General features: G+C 34.2%; 1 protein-coding gene across 2 annotated transcripts in view; it reads right to left on the bottom strand.

Annotated features, from left to right (window-relative positions):
• Positions 1–15,584, bottom strand: part of LOC106131691 (protein trachealess) — a 154,201-nt gene that overhangs the window by 120,448 nt on the left and 18,169 nt on the right. For both annotated transcript variants that reach the window (XM_060949958.1, XM_060949957.1), the window contains exon 3: positions 6,885–6,917. In XM_060949958.1, the coding sequence (XP_060805941.1) occupies positions 6,885–6,917 (33 nt within the window). The remainder of the gene's footprint in view (positions 1–6,884; positions 6,918–15,584) is intronic.

Consider the following 15,584-nt stretch of genomic DNA (forward strand, 5'->3'; position numbering starts at 1 on the left):
TTTGATAAATTAGAAAAAGAGACCGCATAATAAACGACAGCTGATGCGCAATGAAACGTCGCAAGAAACCGAACGCTCTGTCCCACTCGCTCCAGTTACTACATATACTCCGCACTCTTGCATCTTTTGCTCACTCCAATGCGTCTGGCAGAATAATAGAACCTTCAAAAATGTCTGGCTAATACAGAAACGTTGTTTGAATAATTCCCCGAAAAATATGTATTAAATTCAGATTTTACAAAATGACGTAAGTAGAGTTACAAAATATTATAGTTCAGGGGTGTCTGGCAAGGGGTTGCAACCATAGTAGGTGTCTGGCAATGAGTAACGCGAGTTTGTGTATTATTACGGATAAAATATCAAAAAATTGAGCTTTACAAATTAACGAATTTTAGGTTGAAAAAAGTATACCTTTATTACCTGCTACCTGCCAAAGCAACCACTGCCTGAGTACCATAGGTGGGGATCGTTCCTACCTGTACTAGAGGCATATTTACAGAAACTTTCAGCTTTTACAAAATAAGGTATGTCTGGCGTTCACGGGCTCTTGGGCTATAAGCACACGTCCATGGAGAAGACAGATGGCGTTAGTCGCTCGATCGATTCAATAAATCAAAATGACAGGCATGCTGTCCTTTGCTGTCACATTACTTAATCATATATCCTTTCTTTTTCATTAGATATACCGTAGTGGCATCATACAGCTACCCGCATTCATGATTTTTGAATTATGGTTACAGTTAGATGGACGTGGTAATTTATCAAGTAATTTTTGTACAACTAGACTTGTTGAGTTTTCAATCAGTTACGATGATGATCATTTGGATCTTATTGCTTATTTATATCTTTAGTATAACTAGTCTTTGAATTCATATCAAATCAAGATTTTTATATCCAATATTGATAACTTGAACTTCACCAAAGTAAGTAGTTTTTGTGTGTGGACAGGAAGACTAAAAAATATACCTAGATGACAAGGATACCTATATCCGGAAAATTATGTAGGTTAAATTAACTATGGAGTGGCTTACTGCAAACTGGTGCCAACAAAAAAACCGTTTCTCTTCGAGGTGTTAATAAAAACGCTAAGCTAAAATTGTGAGGTTTTTCTTCTAGGTGACAAGCTAATAACTATCTCCGTGTTTAGATTACCCGGGGAAGTAATTCTTATAAAGTAAGACAGAAGTACCCGGAACAGACGCGCTTGCATGAAAAAAGATATAAATATGGATGGAGTGAAAAAAGTAGGTATGCAGTAATTGTCATAGAGTCGTGATTTTACCCCTCTGGCAAAGAGTCGTGATTTTATTTATTTATACATATAAAATAAGTAAAAAGGTATTTATTCTAAGCAACTTAGAACAAATAAATTAAAATGCAAATAAAAAAACAAAAACATAAAATAAAATACTTAACCCTAGGTATAGACCACATAATATCTACCCCATAAGGAACAAGGACATCATCTGTGTGTTAACATTGTGGTAACTTACAGTTAACCTTTTAGTTGTATCTCAATGTTATTAAAATAAATGGTTATTTCACCTTAGTAGTCCAGTTTCCGTAGAAGTCACATTAATCTCTCTAGGCACTAATTGTAGGGCTGGCGATTAACGCCAATACCGGGTATTTAGGCCAGTTTATAATACATCATGGGTTTTCATTGTAAGGCCGATTCTATAAACAATGCAACGGTTGCAACTTTTGACTCCTTCTTCTTCATCTTGGCTTTAGTCCCGGTTGCGTTTTCAGCACTTTGGAGAGGAGCCCGGGGTTTGCCTTTGACCATGGATCCTGAATTGGATAAGACTCGTTTTCACACGAAGCGACTCCAATCTTTCCTCCACAACCTACGTATTTTAACTAATTTACATGACTTGGAAAATAGTCATTAGTACATGGCCAAGGTGGTAATTGAACCTGTATTTTTATGCGCGTCACGCATTTTAACCTGGCACCTTTCCGATTCATTTCTAGTTGCAAGTTTAGAGTATTTTGTGCAAAATATTAATAAAATCAGTTTTGTAAGGTGCGGCTTACACGCTTGCTGCCCTTATCATAATACTGTTATGACTAGGACGAGGAAATTCTGTTTAAGGAGATTGAAGTTTATCTAGAAGAAGATTATTATCTTCTTCTAGGTAAACTTCAATCTCAAGTGGGTCAAGTTTCTATGGCAAATACTCTTTCCAGGATGTTTTTGACCGAGTGAGCGAGGCCTATTAATCAACTTGGGCAAAAATATTTTTTTTTTTTGTATGTATGTATATTTTGACACGATAACCTTCGAACATCTGATCTGATTTTGTTGAAATTCAAAATGTACGTAGGATTTCTCAATTGAATTTTTAAGTGCAACAAAATCGGTTAAGTCGCTTTAGAGATATTCACATTTTTCGAAATATAAAAGTGTTCGCGGGGTCTGAAATCGCGGCGATCAACTAGTTATAAAGATCGTAGACACAAGTAGAGTGTGAACTAAGCCTAAGACTTTGGCTATAAAACATCTGTTCCGCATAACTACTCAAATTAGTTTCGTGTGATAGTGCACGTCAATTTGTCAAGTCCATCCTTTATTAATGGGCAATTCTGTAATTAATGTGCAGAATAACTTTTTAACTGATCAATAACATAGTTGTGAAGGGAGATATATATTTTACATTAAGTTTTTGCAGTTGCCGTAATGCATTAACATGCCTTTAGTGGGGATGTGTATATTTATAGATCAGTATCGATAATTTCCAATGGTGCTTTTAAGCACGCGCCAAGGCTGTTTTACGATATTTAGAATACCGTCCATCCATACATATAATAAAATTGTATCGAAGTCTGTAAGTACAGTAGATATATATATCAATAACTTTGAAGTACTTACAGACTTCGATACAATGTTATTATTCAAAATACAATCAAAAAGATCGATAATGGGGTATATATGAAAGTGAACGTGAGCTGAACGGTGTCTTACCGATATTTTTGGCTCTGTCTACCCCTTGACGGATGAAAACGTAATAAATATATGTAGTTATGTATGAACAGTAGGTCTATGAAAAGTTAACGATGTGTGGCTAAGGAGACACACAAAACATCAAAGCCGTAACCTGAATGGCGCGTAATGGCGGACGGCTAATTCCCGCCATCTGATAAGATCCGACATCGGACGGTAATAAGAACAGTGTGTAGATTGAACAATATGTAGACAGGACGAATTTATAATAAACGTTTAATCATATTTTTTATTTGCTACATAATTTTAATTTGTGATATCGGTTGGTTTATAAATTATTTGCTATATTTATTTAAATTTTTTAACGTTCACTTTTTTTTATTTATGTCGGTTGCAATATTTGTTACGTATACTGATGTTATTAAGAAAAAAAAGTTTGTAACGAATAAAGTTAAAAACTACTGGACCTTTGGACATGATTAAATAGAACTTCAGCTGTAAATGTTTTTTCCGGAAATTTCCAGCGAAGCCCTACGCAAAAGCTAGTACAGTATAACACTTCTCACATCTACTTTACTTTATCTGCACGTTATATTGTCTTGAGTTGAAGATTTGAACTTATTTTGTATTTGGAAAAACACTATAGTCACTTAGTATTAGCCTTGTAATTATATCGTATTTATTATTATATAGTAATATGTACATTTGAAAAGAGAAAATCTCTACTCCACGTACTAAAACCAACAAAACCGTTGAAATTTGTTAATTAAAAGGCCTGTCACCACTAATAGAATATTAACACTGCACCGTCCGAGCATAATGAAAAAATAATTTTACAAGATTTATAGCTTACTCAGACCCCCGCAAATTGCAGACAGTTTGGAACGTTTAACATAAGTACTGCGTACGCAGGACGTTAATTTAAAAAAAATAAAGAAAAAATAATAATTCGAGAGCAAAATCGCGCGGCAAAAATTTGGTTCCGTAATAAATACAGGTTGATAAACGCAAATAAGGGATGTAGAATTTACGATGTAACATAACTGCTGTTTGATTGGTACAAAATGTATGCTATCGAAATTTCCCGGTTTATTATGCTACGTTTGACATATTGTGAGTTGTAATTTTATTGGGCGTATTATTCGATGTCGGTGGTCGGTAATTAGCAGAATGTTCTGGCTAAAAAACACGCTCTGTTTAATGAGCAGTTATTTTTGTAGTTGACTTAAAGTACATTGGTATAATCTATATAAGTATAAAAATGCAAAGGTGACTGATCTATCAACACACAGCCCAAACTACTGGACTGATCGGAAAGAAATTTGACATACAGATAGCTACAACGATGTAGTCATCGTCTAAAAAACAAACTTCTATTAAAGCTACTCTAGTTTTATGTATATGTATAATAACGAAAAAGATGTACATGGAAAAAGTAAAAGTTTTATGTCAGTTTAGGTTTAAATTACTTCTATAAATTTCATGTCTAGTGAAAATGAAAGTTTTTTTTCCTTCTACAAATCTTTAAAAAAATTGATGGAGATTACAATTCTGGTAATTTCTTCATTAATTGTTAAAATTTAAAAAGTACGTAAATTTTTTTATGATCTATGCAATAAAATATTAGGTTGCAACTCCATGACAAGCTAGACTATACGTGGGTCCTCGCAGCTTAGGTTAGCTTGTCCGGAGTTCAAATAAATTATAAATAACAGTTGTACGTAGCCAGTACTACATGAATAAATTGCAGATAAATGTTTTTACTATCCTCGTAATTGATTTGTTTATCTGTAAAATAAATAATACAATGAATATTCCCTATTTTATTTTGGTTGATCGAAAACAGACAAAAACACTAATATTAAAATTGTGGAAATGTCACAAGTCTTTGTCATGGCCAAAGATTTAAAGGACGATATGAAATACTACGCCAGTAGAGTGTTTATGTGATTATCATTGTGCATGGCATGTAAAATGAAAACATATTCATACATACATATGGTCACGTCTATATCCCTAGCGGGGTAGGCAGAGCCAACAGTCTTGAAAAGACTGAAAGGCCACGTTCAGCTACTCGTATTTGGCTTAATGATAGAATTCAAAGAAAACATATTCTGTATTGAAAATACCTAAATGAAATCAAATTCCCTAATAAACAAACTAGATTGTAATAACACAAAAAATATCATTATCATAATACGAGTATGCACAGTAGCACTGGACGACAGACCTTAAACTGTCATATAAGTACCGAGAACAAGATATCCATCCGACTAAACGTTCTTGACAACTACAACTCAAAGAAAAAACCTACACTTAGGTACACTAAATTCTACTTTAACTTATAGCCGGAAGAGTTTAATGTCGAATGATAATCCTTTATCAATACATGAAGTTTGCAATTCCCACGCGTTTCAATGCAAACAAAATGGCATTAAAGCTATCAATTAAGTGATTCCAATTGTTTGATATTTGGATTAGATAAGATCATAGATTGTGTGTATTTAGTAGGCCATTATTTGTAACCCGATACTAAATTACAGAGGACAATCGTACGCATTTCTTAAGGTCTTTTAATTAACTATTGTAATCGGTAGAATAATTCTTATAACATACAAACATATAATCACGACGTTGTCCCGTAAGGGGTAGACAGAGCCAACAGTTCCGAAATGATTGAAAGACCACGTTCAGCTGTATGGGTTAATACTTATAACATCTAAACTAGTAATTAACGCGTTTGTTTATGCAAACTCAGTTAAATAATTGTGTCAAATTGATTATTCAAGTAATAAATCTCTTTCCTGTGGATGTCCTAAAGGCAACTAAGGGATACGTCAGTAAACTTGAAATTTTTTTTAGGCGATTTGTTCTCACAATTTTAATGTCAATTCCATCACGGCTGAACGTGGTCTTGAAGTATTTGAAAGACTTTTGGTTCTGTCTACCCCGTAAGGTATAAAGACGTGATTATATTTTTATGTATGTAGTGATAAAGTAAACCGATTCTAATAATGCAATTAACCTACTTGGTAAGTAGCTCTTTTGCTATTGCTTATTAGTGATAATTTATTTTCATGAAATTCTTCTTAACACTTTTTACAAAAGGTTATGTAAGATTTGATTTATTTGTCACAACTCATACATATTTTCACTACATTCTGCTTTTGTCTCCGATAACTATTTATAGTTTTAAACCCATTGACCTCAACAAACAAGATGGCCGTAATACCACTTTCAATATTTGTCCGGATTAAAATATGATAGTGGTCAACCTGGGTTAATCCGGGGCCGCCCGGGATTTTGACGATTTGCATAGAGGATTTGTTATGCTGATGTAACTTAAAAGGGCTTTTGTGTATAGACTAAGCTTTGCTGGGAATTTTCAGAAATCCTGCCTTCATAGGATCTTTTGTCTTGCTCCCTCAACCCATAGACATAGAGAAAGATGACCAGACAAGGAATTTTCAAAAACCCTGCCTTCGCTGGTGACCTCGTTTATCTCTTTCTCTCTCGTTCTAGAGCGTAACCCATAGTCATAGGAAGAGATATCTGGATGAACCGTGTTCACTCTAGAATAGGCTGTTTACTCATAGGTAAGTACATGGTCCTCTCCAGGTAAGTCGCTAGTTATATTCATCATAATAGCATTTTCCTTATATCCCCATAAATGTTTCATTTTCATTAAACCACAAAGTTAATAATAAGGATAGACTTTTAAACTTAAGATTCCTCTTGTAAGACGATGGGCTAGCAACCTGTCACTATTTTAAACCAAATCCACTCATTTAGCCATACATCTGAACGTGGCCTTTCAGTCTTTTGAAGACTGTTGGCTCTGTCTACCCTGTAAAGGGTAAAGACGAGATTATAAGTATGTATCTAATTAATATAATAGTGAAGTGCTACAAAATTTAATAATACAAGGTCGTTTTACCTGTCAGACCAACAAAGAGCTTCGTCTCGATACCTGAAAACAGAAAATAATACATAAATAAGTACAATTAACTCTATTTTTGCTTTAATGACAGATAAATAAGTAAGCTTGGTCTATATAGTTTTATCAGGAGAAATAAAATTTAAAAAAGGAAAAACAACAATAATGCATTGACTCATTGAGTTGTGTCTTTTTTATTTTCGTAGATATAAGGTGAACGATGAATTCTTATTTTGATGGTGGATGGCTGAGCGTTGGACCCGCTTAGAAAATGTATTAACACCTTTTATAAGAACGATGTATGTACATAATATCGTACAATCGAAACTAAACGCTACAATACTTTTACTCTTTATAACAAGAAAGCTGTTACTTTTTATAGATCATATTTTTGGTTCACTGCTCCATCATATTAACCACTTTAAACAAGTATACTAATAAGTTATTACGGTAATAAACTTCCTCCTTAGAAACTGTAACACCAATTAAAAGTTATTACTCCTTTGACAAAGTCTTAGCTGAGAAGACATGAGAGCCTTATTGAATTATTCAGATAGCCGTCGACCAACCTTAATAAGAAACTTTTTCTTCACACCTTCTCCCTTCTGGAATTTAACGATCTAATTTTCAACCTTTGCCTGCAACTTCGCCCACGTGAAATTCCCTGCGCCGCAAGCAAAAAATTTGTCCCACCTAATTAAATGGGAATTCCGCAAATTTTTTTAAAGCTACGACCTAATGGTATCGAATTCTGGTCGCCCAATACCTCATTTGTAGTTAAGTTTAGTCTAACTAGGAGAATATGCATGTTGGTTAAACTCTTTAACTTAGTGAATAGTAAAAGCGCACATGCTAATCCTGTTGTATGGAAATCTGGAACAAAACAACTCATTAGGAACCGGAGCCTCAGCATTGAACTTCAGACCAGAGACAACATTCGTGAGGTGAGAGTAGAACAGTGTAATAATACAACTTATTTTACTTATAAAATGATGTTCCTCGAGTTTGAAATTGTTCTCCGACAGTCGTTTGGCCAGTAGTATCGACAACATTTAAGATACTACGGCCACTACCACATTCCAAAAAATGCAAATTAATCATGGCATTCAACCTGCATACAAATATCACACCATAATCCAAAAATATATCCAATCCATTCACTTGGAATTTTCAAATTTGGAATTTCGCACACATTGGGCGAATCGGGCGAACTAGCGCGGCTGGCCTACTCCGACAAATTACGAAGTAATGCCACATCTGTATGCGCGCCGCGAACCTCTTCCGATATTAGAACGGAACTTTGCTCTCATGTAGGTACCTATTTCTTTTTTTTTGCTCTTGAATTGTCTAGCCGGAAATTCGGTATGAAGGTTGCCATTTAAAATAAATTGTGTCATCAACCAAGATTTAGAGGAGTAAAATCTCAATTTACTTACTTAATTTCTGACTAGAAAAATGGGTTATGTTTATCACCTTTTTATTTGTATATTACGTACTTATTTCAAAATACAAAAATGTGTGCAGTATTCTGGAAGATTTATAAAATGATATTAATTTTAATTTAACTTTATTTGTTTTCAAATAATAGATTTGACTTTGCTATAAGACCATTTCGTATATGCAAACATCAAATAAAAATATGCCAGTCCAATATCTTTCGCTCATTCACACCCTGTAGAAAATTTTAATAAAAACAGCTAAAGGCGAGGGCGTTCGTAAATTTGTCGAATGAAATATGTCAAGTAATAATCCTATCCTTGTACAGAAGTAAAACAGCAAGAGAAGACAACAAGGACATTTAAAAATACGTTGTTTTTAAAGTTCTTTGTTATTGCTGAGATTTTACGACGAGGCTGATCATCTTTTCAAAGATAAAAAATCAAAAGCTTCCAAGAAGAGAATGATGCATGTGGATGAAGCAGAAGAATAATAAAGGGATCAAATGTTACAAGGTCTAATTTTTACTTTTCTGGCAATAAAATTAACTCAAAAAATGGTGTTTAGTCTTTGTGATTTTAGCACAATAGGTATTTAATTTTGCCTAGAAAGTCAGTTCTGTACATAATTTTCTATGTAAGGTGGTGAAGCGATGAAATCAGCACCTTATTACGCCACAAACTGTTCGTACCAGCGTTTATGAAACTTGTGATATGATCACTGAGAAAGTCTAAGGCTGTATACGAGTATCTATATCAACATAACTGTGGAAAATCTTATATCATACCTATTTGTGAAGATCAAAAGATGTTTTGTCAGTTGCTTCTGTTCCCTCTGTCTGTTTTCGAAAGGCTTTATAATTTGAATCTCCATTTTTTATTTCCATTATTAATTAATGTAAAATCTGTCCTGTATATATTAACTTATTGATTTATAAAGCCTTTCAGCTAAACGTGGACGTTGAGTCTCGTTATTATTGGTTATGTCTACCCGTTAAGGTATACATATAATAAATATATGATATTATATGTATATTTTTAACAATTTCTTCACTTTGTAGGTATCACTTTCACATAGTTGCTCTTAGTTCTGTTTCTCTTACATTGAAGACATAATGCTGAGGATATACTATCAACATCTCTTATAAGGGATTTTACTACCATAATTTTATTATTCGCAGTAAATGCACTTATGTGCGCACTAAGATTAATCCCTTTGGAATAATTTAAAAAGCAATAGCCATTTATTCAATGCCGTATGTGTACGAGTAGTATGAGCGAATGAATAAATCTGCAAATTGAATTTAGAACACGATTCGCGCACATTTAACTTACAAAGTGCAATTCCGAGGCGCGTTCCAAACTCAAACGCCATAAACTGTAATCGAATTCAGTTTAGTAGCTAGTAGAGAACATTGCAATTGTCAACACCCGTGCCTGTACATTTTTCAGTAATCTTCCTGTTTCCGAACGTATTTCGACGAGTAACACGGTACTTGACAAGAGAGTCAATAATGTTAATGGCTGATTGAAATAAGCGCGTAAAATACTTTAACTTTTATTGCTCTTAATTCAATTTTAATGGGACATAATAAGACAACCTATGTTTATTCACCACGGGCTAAGATACATAATTAAGATACATTTTCTAATTGGAATAAAAACCTTGATATAGAAATCTGAGACTATATACTAAGCATGCTTTAGAAACTTTAAAATACTATAAAGAATTTAGTACAAATGCTCGTTTCCAATGCCTATATGTGCTTTTAAATGGCACATTAATAGAATTTATTGGGATAATCGCGTTCATTTGCATATAACCGTTATTTATTTTATGCTAATGCTATGGCTATAAACAAACAGTATTGGCTAATTACTTCTAACCCTTGAACTGAAGGCTTAGCTGAAGTTGTCGCAAACGTCCAAACTTGTGCCATTCCGCGCACGTGACGTGCCATCACACTCGTTAGCGTGTGTCGTCAAATGTTTATTGTTTGATATATTATTATTTTTTTTTACTTCCACATGCTTGTTCCTTTGTTACTTATACAACTAATTATGAATATGTGAATAGAAAACAGCTCAACTGTTTTCTATCTATTTCAAGATCTTCCCTAAAACTATTAGTTACATATATTTTACATAATCCACTTCGGTCAATTTATAATCAATTAATTTAATAAAACTGGATAAGTCAAAAGAAGTTGAGACCTTAAAAAGGACAAAGGCTACCACTTCTGGTAATACCTACTAGAACAATCAAACGTAAATTTTAGTCTGCAGGCGAAAGCTAACTAAAAATTATTGAATATCTACTTAGCGTCCAAAACATTAGAACCTTCGTTTGATTTTTGTTCGACGCGGAAAGAAAAAAGCTGTAAATAAATGTGTTAAATTTCGCCACGGTCCATCTCCGCCAAACTCATAAATTCGAAATTTGAATTTTCGTATTCGGAACACGTTTCGCGCGTTCGCGGCACATTGCAAGCAGTTATTGCATAAAATAACAATAACACACATCCTCACCTCAGAGTGCACATCACTGTAGATACCGCTTGCCATAATCTGGCACCATGTGGAAATTGTGGTTGATAATGAAATTAATTTTCTAATTCAGCGACCATTTTGGTAAGAATTTCTCAATCGTCATTTGAAAAAGAAAGCGAATTTCGTTTTTCTGTATAATACAGTAATATGATATATAGTAGTAGGTATGCACACAGATTACAGTGTTGTTAGTTTTGCAAATAAAAAAAAATAACTGTTACCAAATACTTATACACTTTGAATGGGAACCGTGAAGTACGAAGGCCTAGACGAACGCACCTTTACCAAATCTGAGACATTCTACATAAATGTCAAGTGAAAAATACCCCGAACAGATGAGCTCACATGAAGTGAGTAGTGAATAAAGGATGAAGCGAAAGAATTATGCAGAGATCGAGGCAAGTGTAAATTTTAAGTTGACTATTAACTATTAGACTAGTTTTAATTAATATTTATGAGTTCAAACAATTATTTATAATTAAGTAGGTACTCTGATACAAACTGATAGGACTACAGTATAAAGGTATATTATATATATATAGTATTACAGTGTATAGGCATTACATTTGTTAGTACTATTGACCATACTAACATAAATGTACACTTCACGTGTCCGTGTGCACAAGCACTCATTAAGCTACTGTTACAGGGAAACGCAATTAGCTAGCAATTACTTAAGCTGGATAAGATAATTGCAAATATACAGATAACCCGACACCTTCGCAAGAAGCTGGTTAATTGCACTTAACTTTAAAACGTCGTCTTCGTTTAATTTCCTATACTTAGGCTTCAAAATCTATACTAATATTATAAAGCTGAAGAGTTTATTTGTATGAACGCGCTAATCTCAGGAACTACTGGTTCGAATTGTAAAATTATTTTTGTGTTCAATAGACCATTTATCGAGGAAGGCTTTAAGCTATATAACATCACGCTGCAACTATAAGGAGGGAAGAAATAATGGAAATAACTATTTCACGGCAGCGGACAAAGTCGCGGGCACAGCTAGTAGAATATAAAACGTTAGACACACATACATACTCTTAGAATCGCAGATTGGTTCGTGTTCTAAGCATTTAAACACAATATGACAACTCCACCTTCTTCCAACTAATAGGTAACTGGAGGGGTTTACTAATTAAGCCAATGGGTAAAGAAATTATATTATAGCTTTATGGAAATTTGCCGATTTTTGGAGAAAGTAAGAAAACATTCCTGGCTTAAAATTGAAAGCGTTCCAGTTTGGCCAAAGGCAGATTAATTTATTGTGGACCTATGCTCATAGAAAACTCATACAATAAACTAATACATAACCTCAAAGGCAATAAAACAAGGTTTATTCCCGCCAAAACTATCAGTTCCGATTTTATCGCACTTTAACTGCATTCTGCAATAGTCACTTGTTCTAGCCAGTGTAGCCAACCTCTGAGTTTAAATATAGATCTACAGTTATCGATGTCTTAAAAGTTTTTAGATTACTACCCAATTCTGCAGATTATTCGTTATTATACTATTTTTCAAAAGAAAAAATTTCATTCGGCGAAGAATTTACTGGTATAAACGACAAATAAAACCGATGTTCCTAACAATTTACCCCAATATCTCCAAAATCACTGGTACAGTTTTTCAGAGAACATCTTAACAGATCTACGTTTCTCGGAAGAAAATTTGCTTTAGTCTAAATTGGAGTGGGCAATACTGGTTCTAAGTTTTGATTGTACTTGTACACTCGCGCACAATGGTGTAATGGTGTTACGTTGTACAGTCGGGCACATAATCGCGGTCGAGGTGTGAAAGGTTACGCTCGCCTGATTCATGGGAATTATATCCGCTATGATTGTACTCAGAGTATTGATTTGTGTGGATTTATTTGATTATTGTTTTCTTTCCAAATATCCTACGGTGATTTTTGTTATGAAAATTCATTTTTGTGTAATTTTAAATTGAAATATATTTAACATTGTTCGCATATTAGGAATTGATGTGTCACAACATTCTACCGCATATTAAGTGTGAATTTAAATTAAAAATAAATTAACTAACGTAGGTTCGTTATATTACCTGCATTTAAAAACCTTTTTAGATTCACCTAGTCTGTGGCTGCCTGTGTTAATTTACATATATAGTATGACAATGAATGTTATGGCCTTGAAGGCACATAAAAAAGCCTGCTAAATAAAAACAATGTAGCAGATTGACAAAATTAAATAAAAGTAATAAAAGGAACTAAATAACAAAAAGTTAATACGTCTTATCCACAGCAAGCCGGCGGTAAATAGAGGGTATAATCTTAGAGTTATTGTTTTTTCCAATGCTAATAAGCGGTTGGTGTCGAGGAACGGTCATTGATAGAAAATTATTGATTGCGTCTGCGCAGGCCCGGTTCTACGGCGATAATGCTCTTGTTTCCTTCTGACATCCTGATACTTTGATGGCGAACAGGAATTAAATTTGCAGGTAAGATTTAAATCGAAATATATACATATTATACACTAGCTACACTCTGTAAGTACACACACACATATTTATAGTATTTATATTTATACGGCCTCGGTGGCGCAGCGGTAGTACACTTGTCTGTGACACCGGCGGTCCCGGGTTCGAATCCCGGTCAGGGCATGATGAGAAAAGAACTTTTTCTGATTGGCCTGGGTCTTGGATGTTCTTTTGTCTATCTATATAAGTATTTATTATAAAATATAGTATCATTGAGTTAGTATCTCGTAACACAAGTCTCGAACTTACTTCGAGGCTACTGTTGAATTTGTCCCGTATATATTTATTTTTAATTAATTTAAATATTCTCTTACTACCCCGCAGCAAATTCTCTCTCACGAAATGTTCTTGTGGTTGCCTGGAAGAAATTGCATAATACGATAAGGCCGCCTTTTGTTCATTACCTTTACATAAGCGTAGGATAAATCTATTGCTATAATTTTATATACAATAACGTGTATTCTGTCTATCTAGCTACACCCCGGAGTTTTGGAGCAGTTTTGAAATAAAAAGTACTTTATGTTTTATTCCAGGCTTTATTCTCCTAATACATTGTACTAAATTTCATTATAAAAATTGCACACAAATTTAAAAAAAAAAATACTATTCCATTGAGAAATATATCTCGATACTATGTAGATACATTTATTTTTACCAGGCTGCAATTTTGACTATCCCACTCACCGTGTAAACTAACAGTAACAAATACGAGTAACAAGCCAATCTACGGCTAATCAACCATCTGAGTGATAATTGTGGCAATATTCCTTTGAATTACTGCCAATATGATTCTGAGTACTATTTCCATTCTGACTCATACGGTTCACGGATTACTATAGAGATGAGATTTATTGGCTAACACTTTTGTTCATGAGTGTACATTTATGTTATTGGAAACAAAACGTCAGAATTTCACGTCTTCATTCCTCACAAGTTAGAAAACCATCAAGCCACCAAAGTCATCAAGTCTTTAAATATAAAAAAATGGTACATTATTTGCAGGATGCCCTAAAAGATGGTATTGTGATTCAGATACTAACAAGTACATAATATATTTCTTTGAAATACCTGGTTGACTGGAAGAAATCCCTCACATGGATAAGTCCGCCCTTGTAAATCGTTATTTTTAATGTATTTTTATGTATTACTTATAATTTTTTTTTTCGTTGCCTAAAAGGAAAATCCCAAATTAAATGGAGAAACTAACTTCTCTTTAGCATCTTGTGTGTTCCTGGATTGGGTTAGGAGTTCACACGAAACGACCCCGCCTGACTTCTGCAACCTCTGGAATCTAACCCTTTTTAATCATACTAAAGAAAGCACTAGATGAATGTGCCTATTCCCTTAGTCACCTTAAATACATCCACGGAGAACAGATGGAGTGGTCCTATTCACACGGCAACAGAAATCATTTATGACTGTGATTAAAGCAGTATGCTTCAGGAACCGTGAACGAAGCATGATAATACATTCTGTCAGAAAAGTATCGGGAATGGATTATTTATTTATGGTTCCAAATTCAAATTTTTGTTTTTTTTGTTGTTGTTAGATTGGCACAACTGTTTTCCATTTTGGCGCGGAGTTTGAGTTGCATCTGTTGTTTACATTAAATACAGTGCTATTTTTAGTTATATCATATCTAGTGTGTATTGCTAATTTCATAATGGATAAAAACATCGAACAAAGAGTTTGTCTTAAATTTTGCATTGCCAATGGAATATCGTGTTCGGAGTCACTGAAAATGTTACAGAAGGCTTACGGTGAATCGACTTTATCAAAAACTCGTGCTTATGAGTGGTACAAAGCGTTCAAAAGCGGTCGAGATGTGATGGAAGATTTGCCTCGCTCTGGTAGGCCATCAACGTCTGCAACTGAAGTTAACATCGCAAAAGTGAAGGAAATAGTGACTGAAAATCCTCATTCAACTTTGAGAGAGATAGCCACCGAACTTTCTGTATCTCACGAGTCGATCCGTACCATTTTAACTAATAATTTGGGTATGAAACATGTTGCCGCTCGGCTAGTCCCAAAAGACCTGAATTTTTTTCAAAAACTCAATCGCATGAGAGTCGCTGAGGACATGCTAGAACGAGTCAATTCCGACCCAACATTCATGAAACGCATTGTTACTGGTGACGAGACGTGGGTTTACGAGTTTGAATGCAAACTAGTCAACAAGCTTCGGAGTGGCGCCTTCCAACTGAACCGAAACCGAAAA

Source organism: Amyelois transitella, chromosome 20 (genome assembly GCF_032362555.1).
Source record: "Amyelois transitella isolate CPQ chromosome 20, ilAmyTran1.1, whole genome shotgun sequence".
In the NCBI taxonomy this organism is placed as follows: domain Eukaryota; kingdom Metazoa; phylum Arthropoda; class Insecta; order Lepidoptera; family Pyralidae; genus Amyelois; species Amyelois transitella.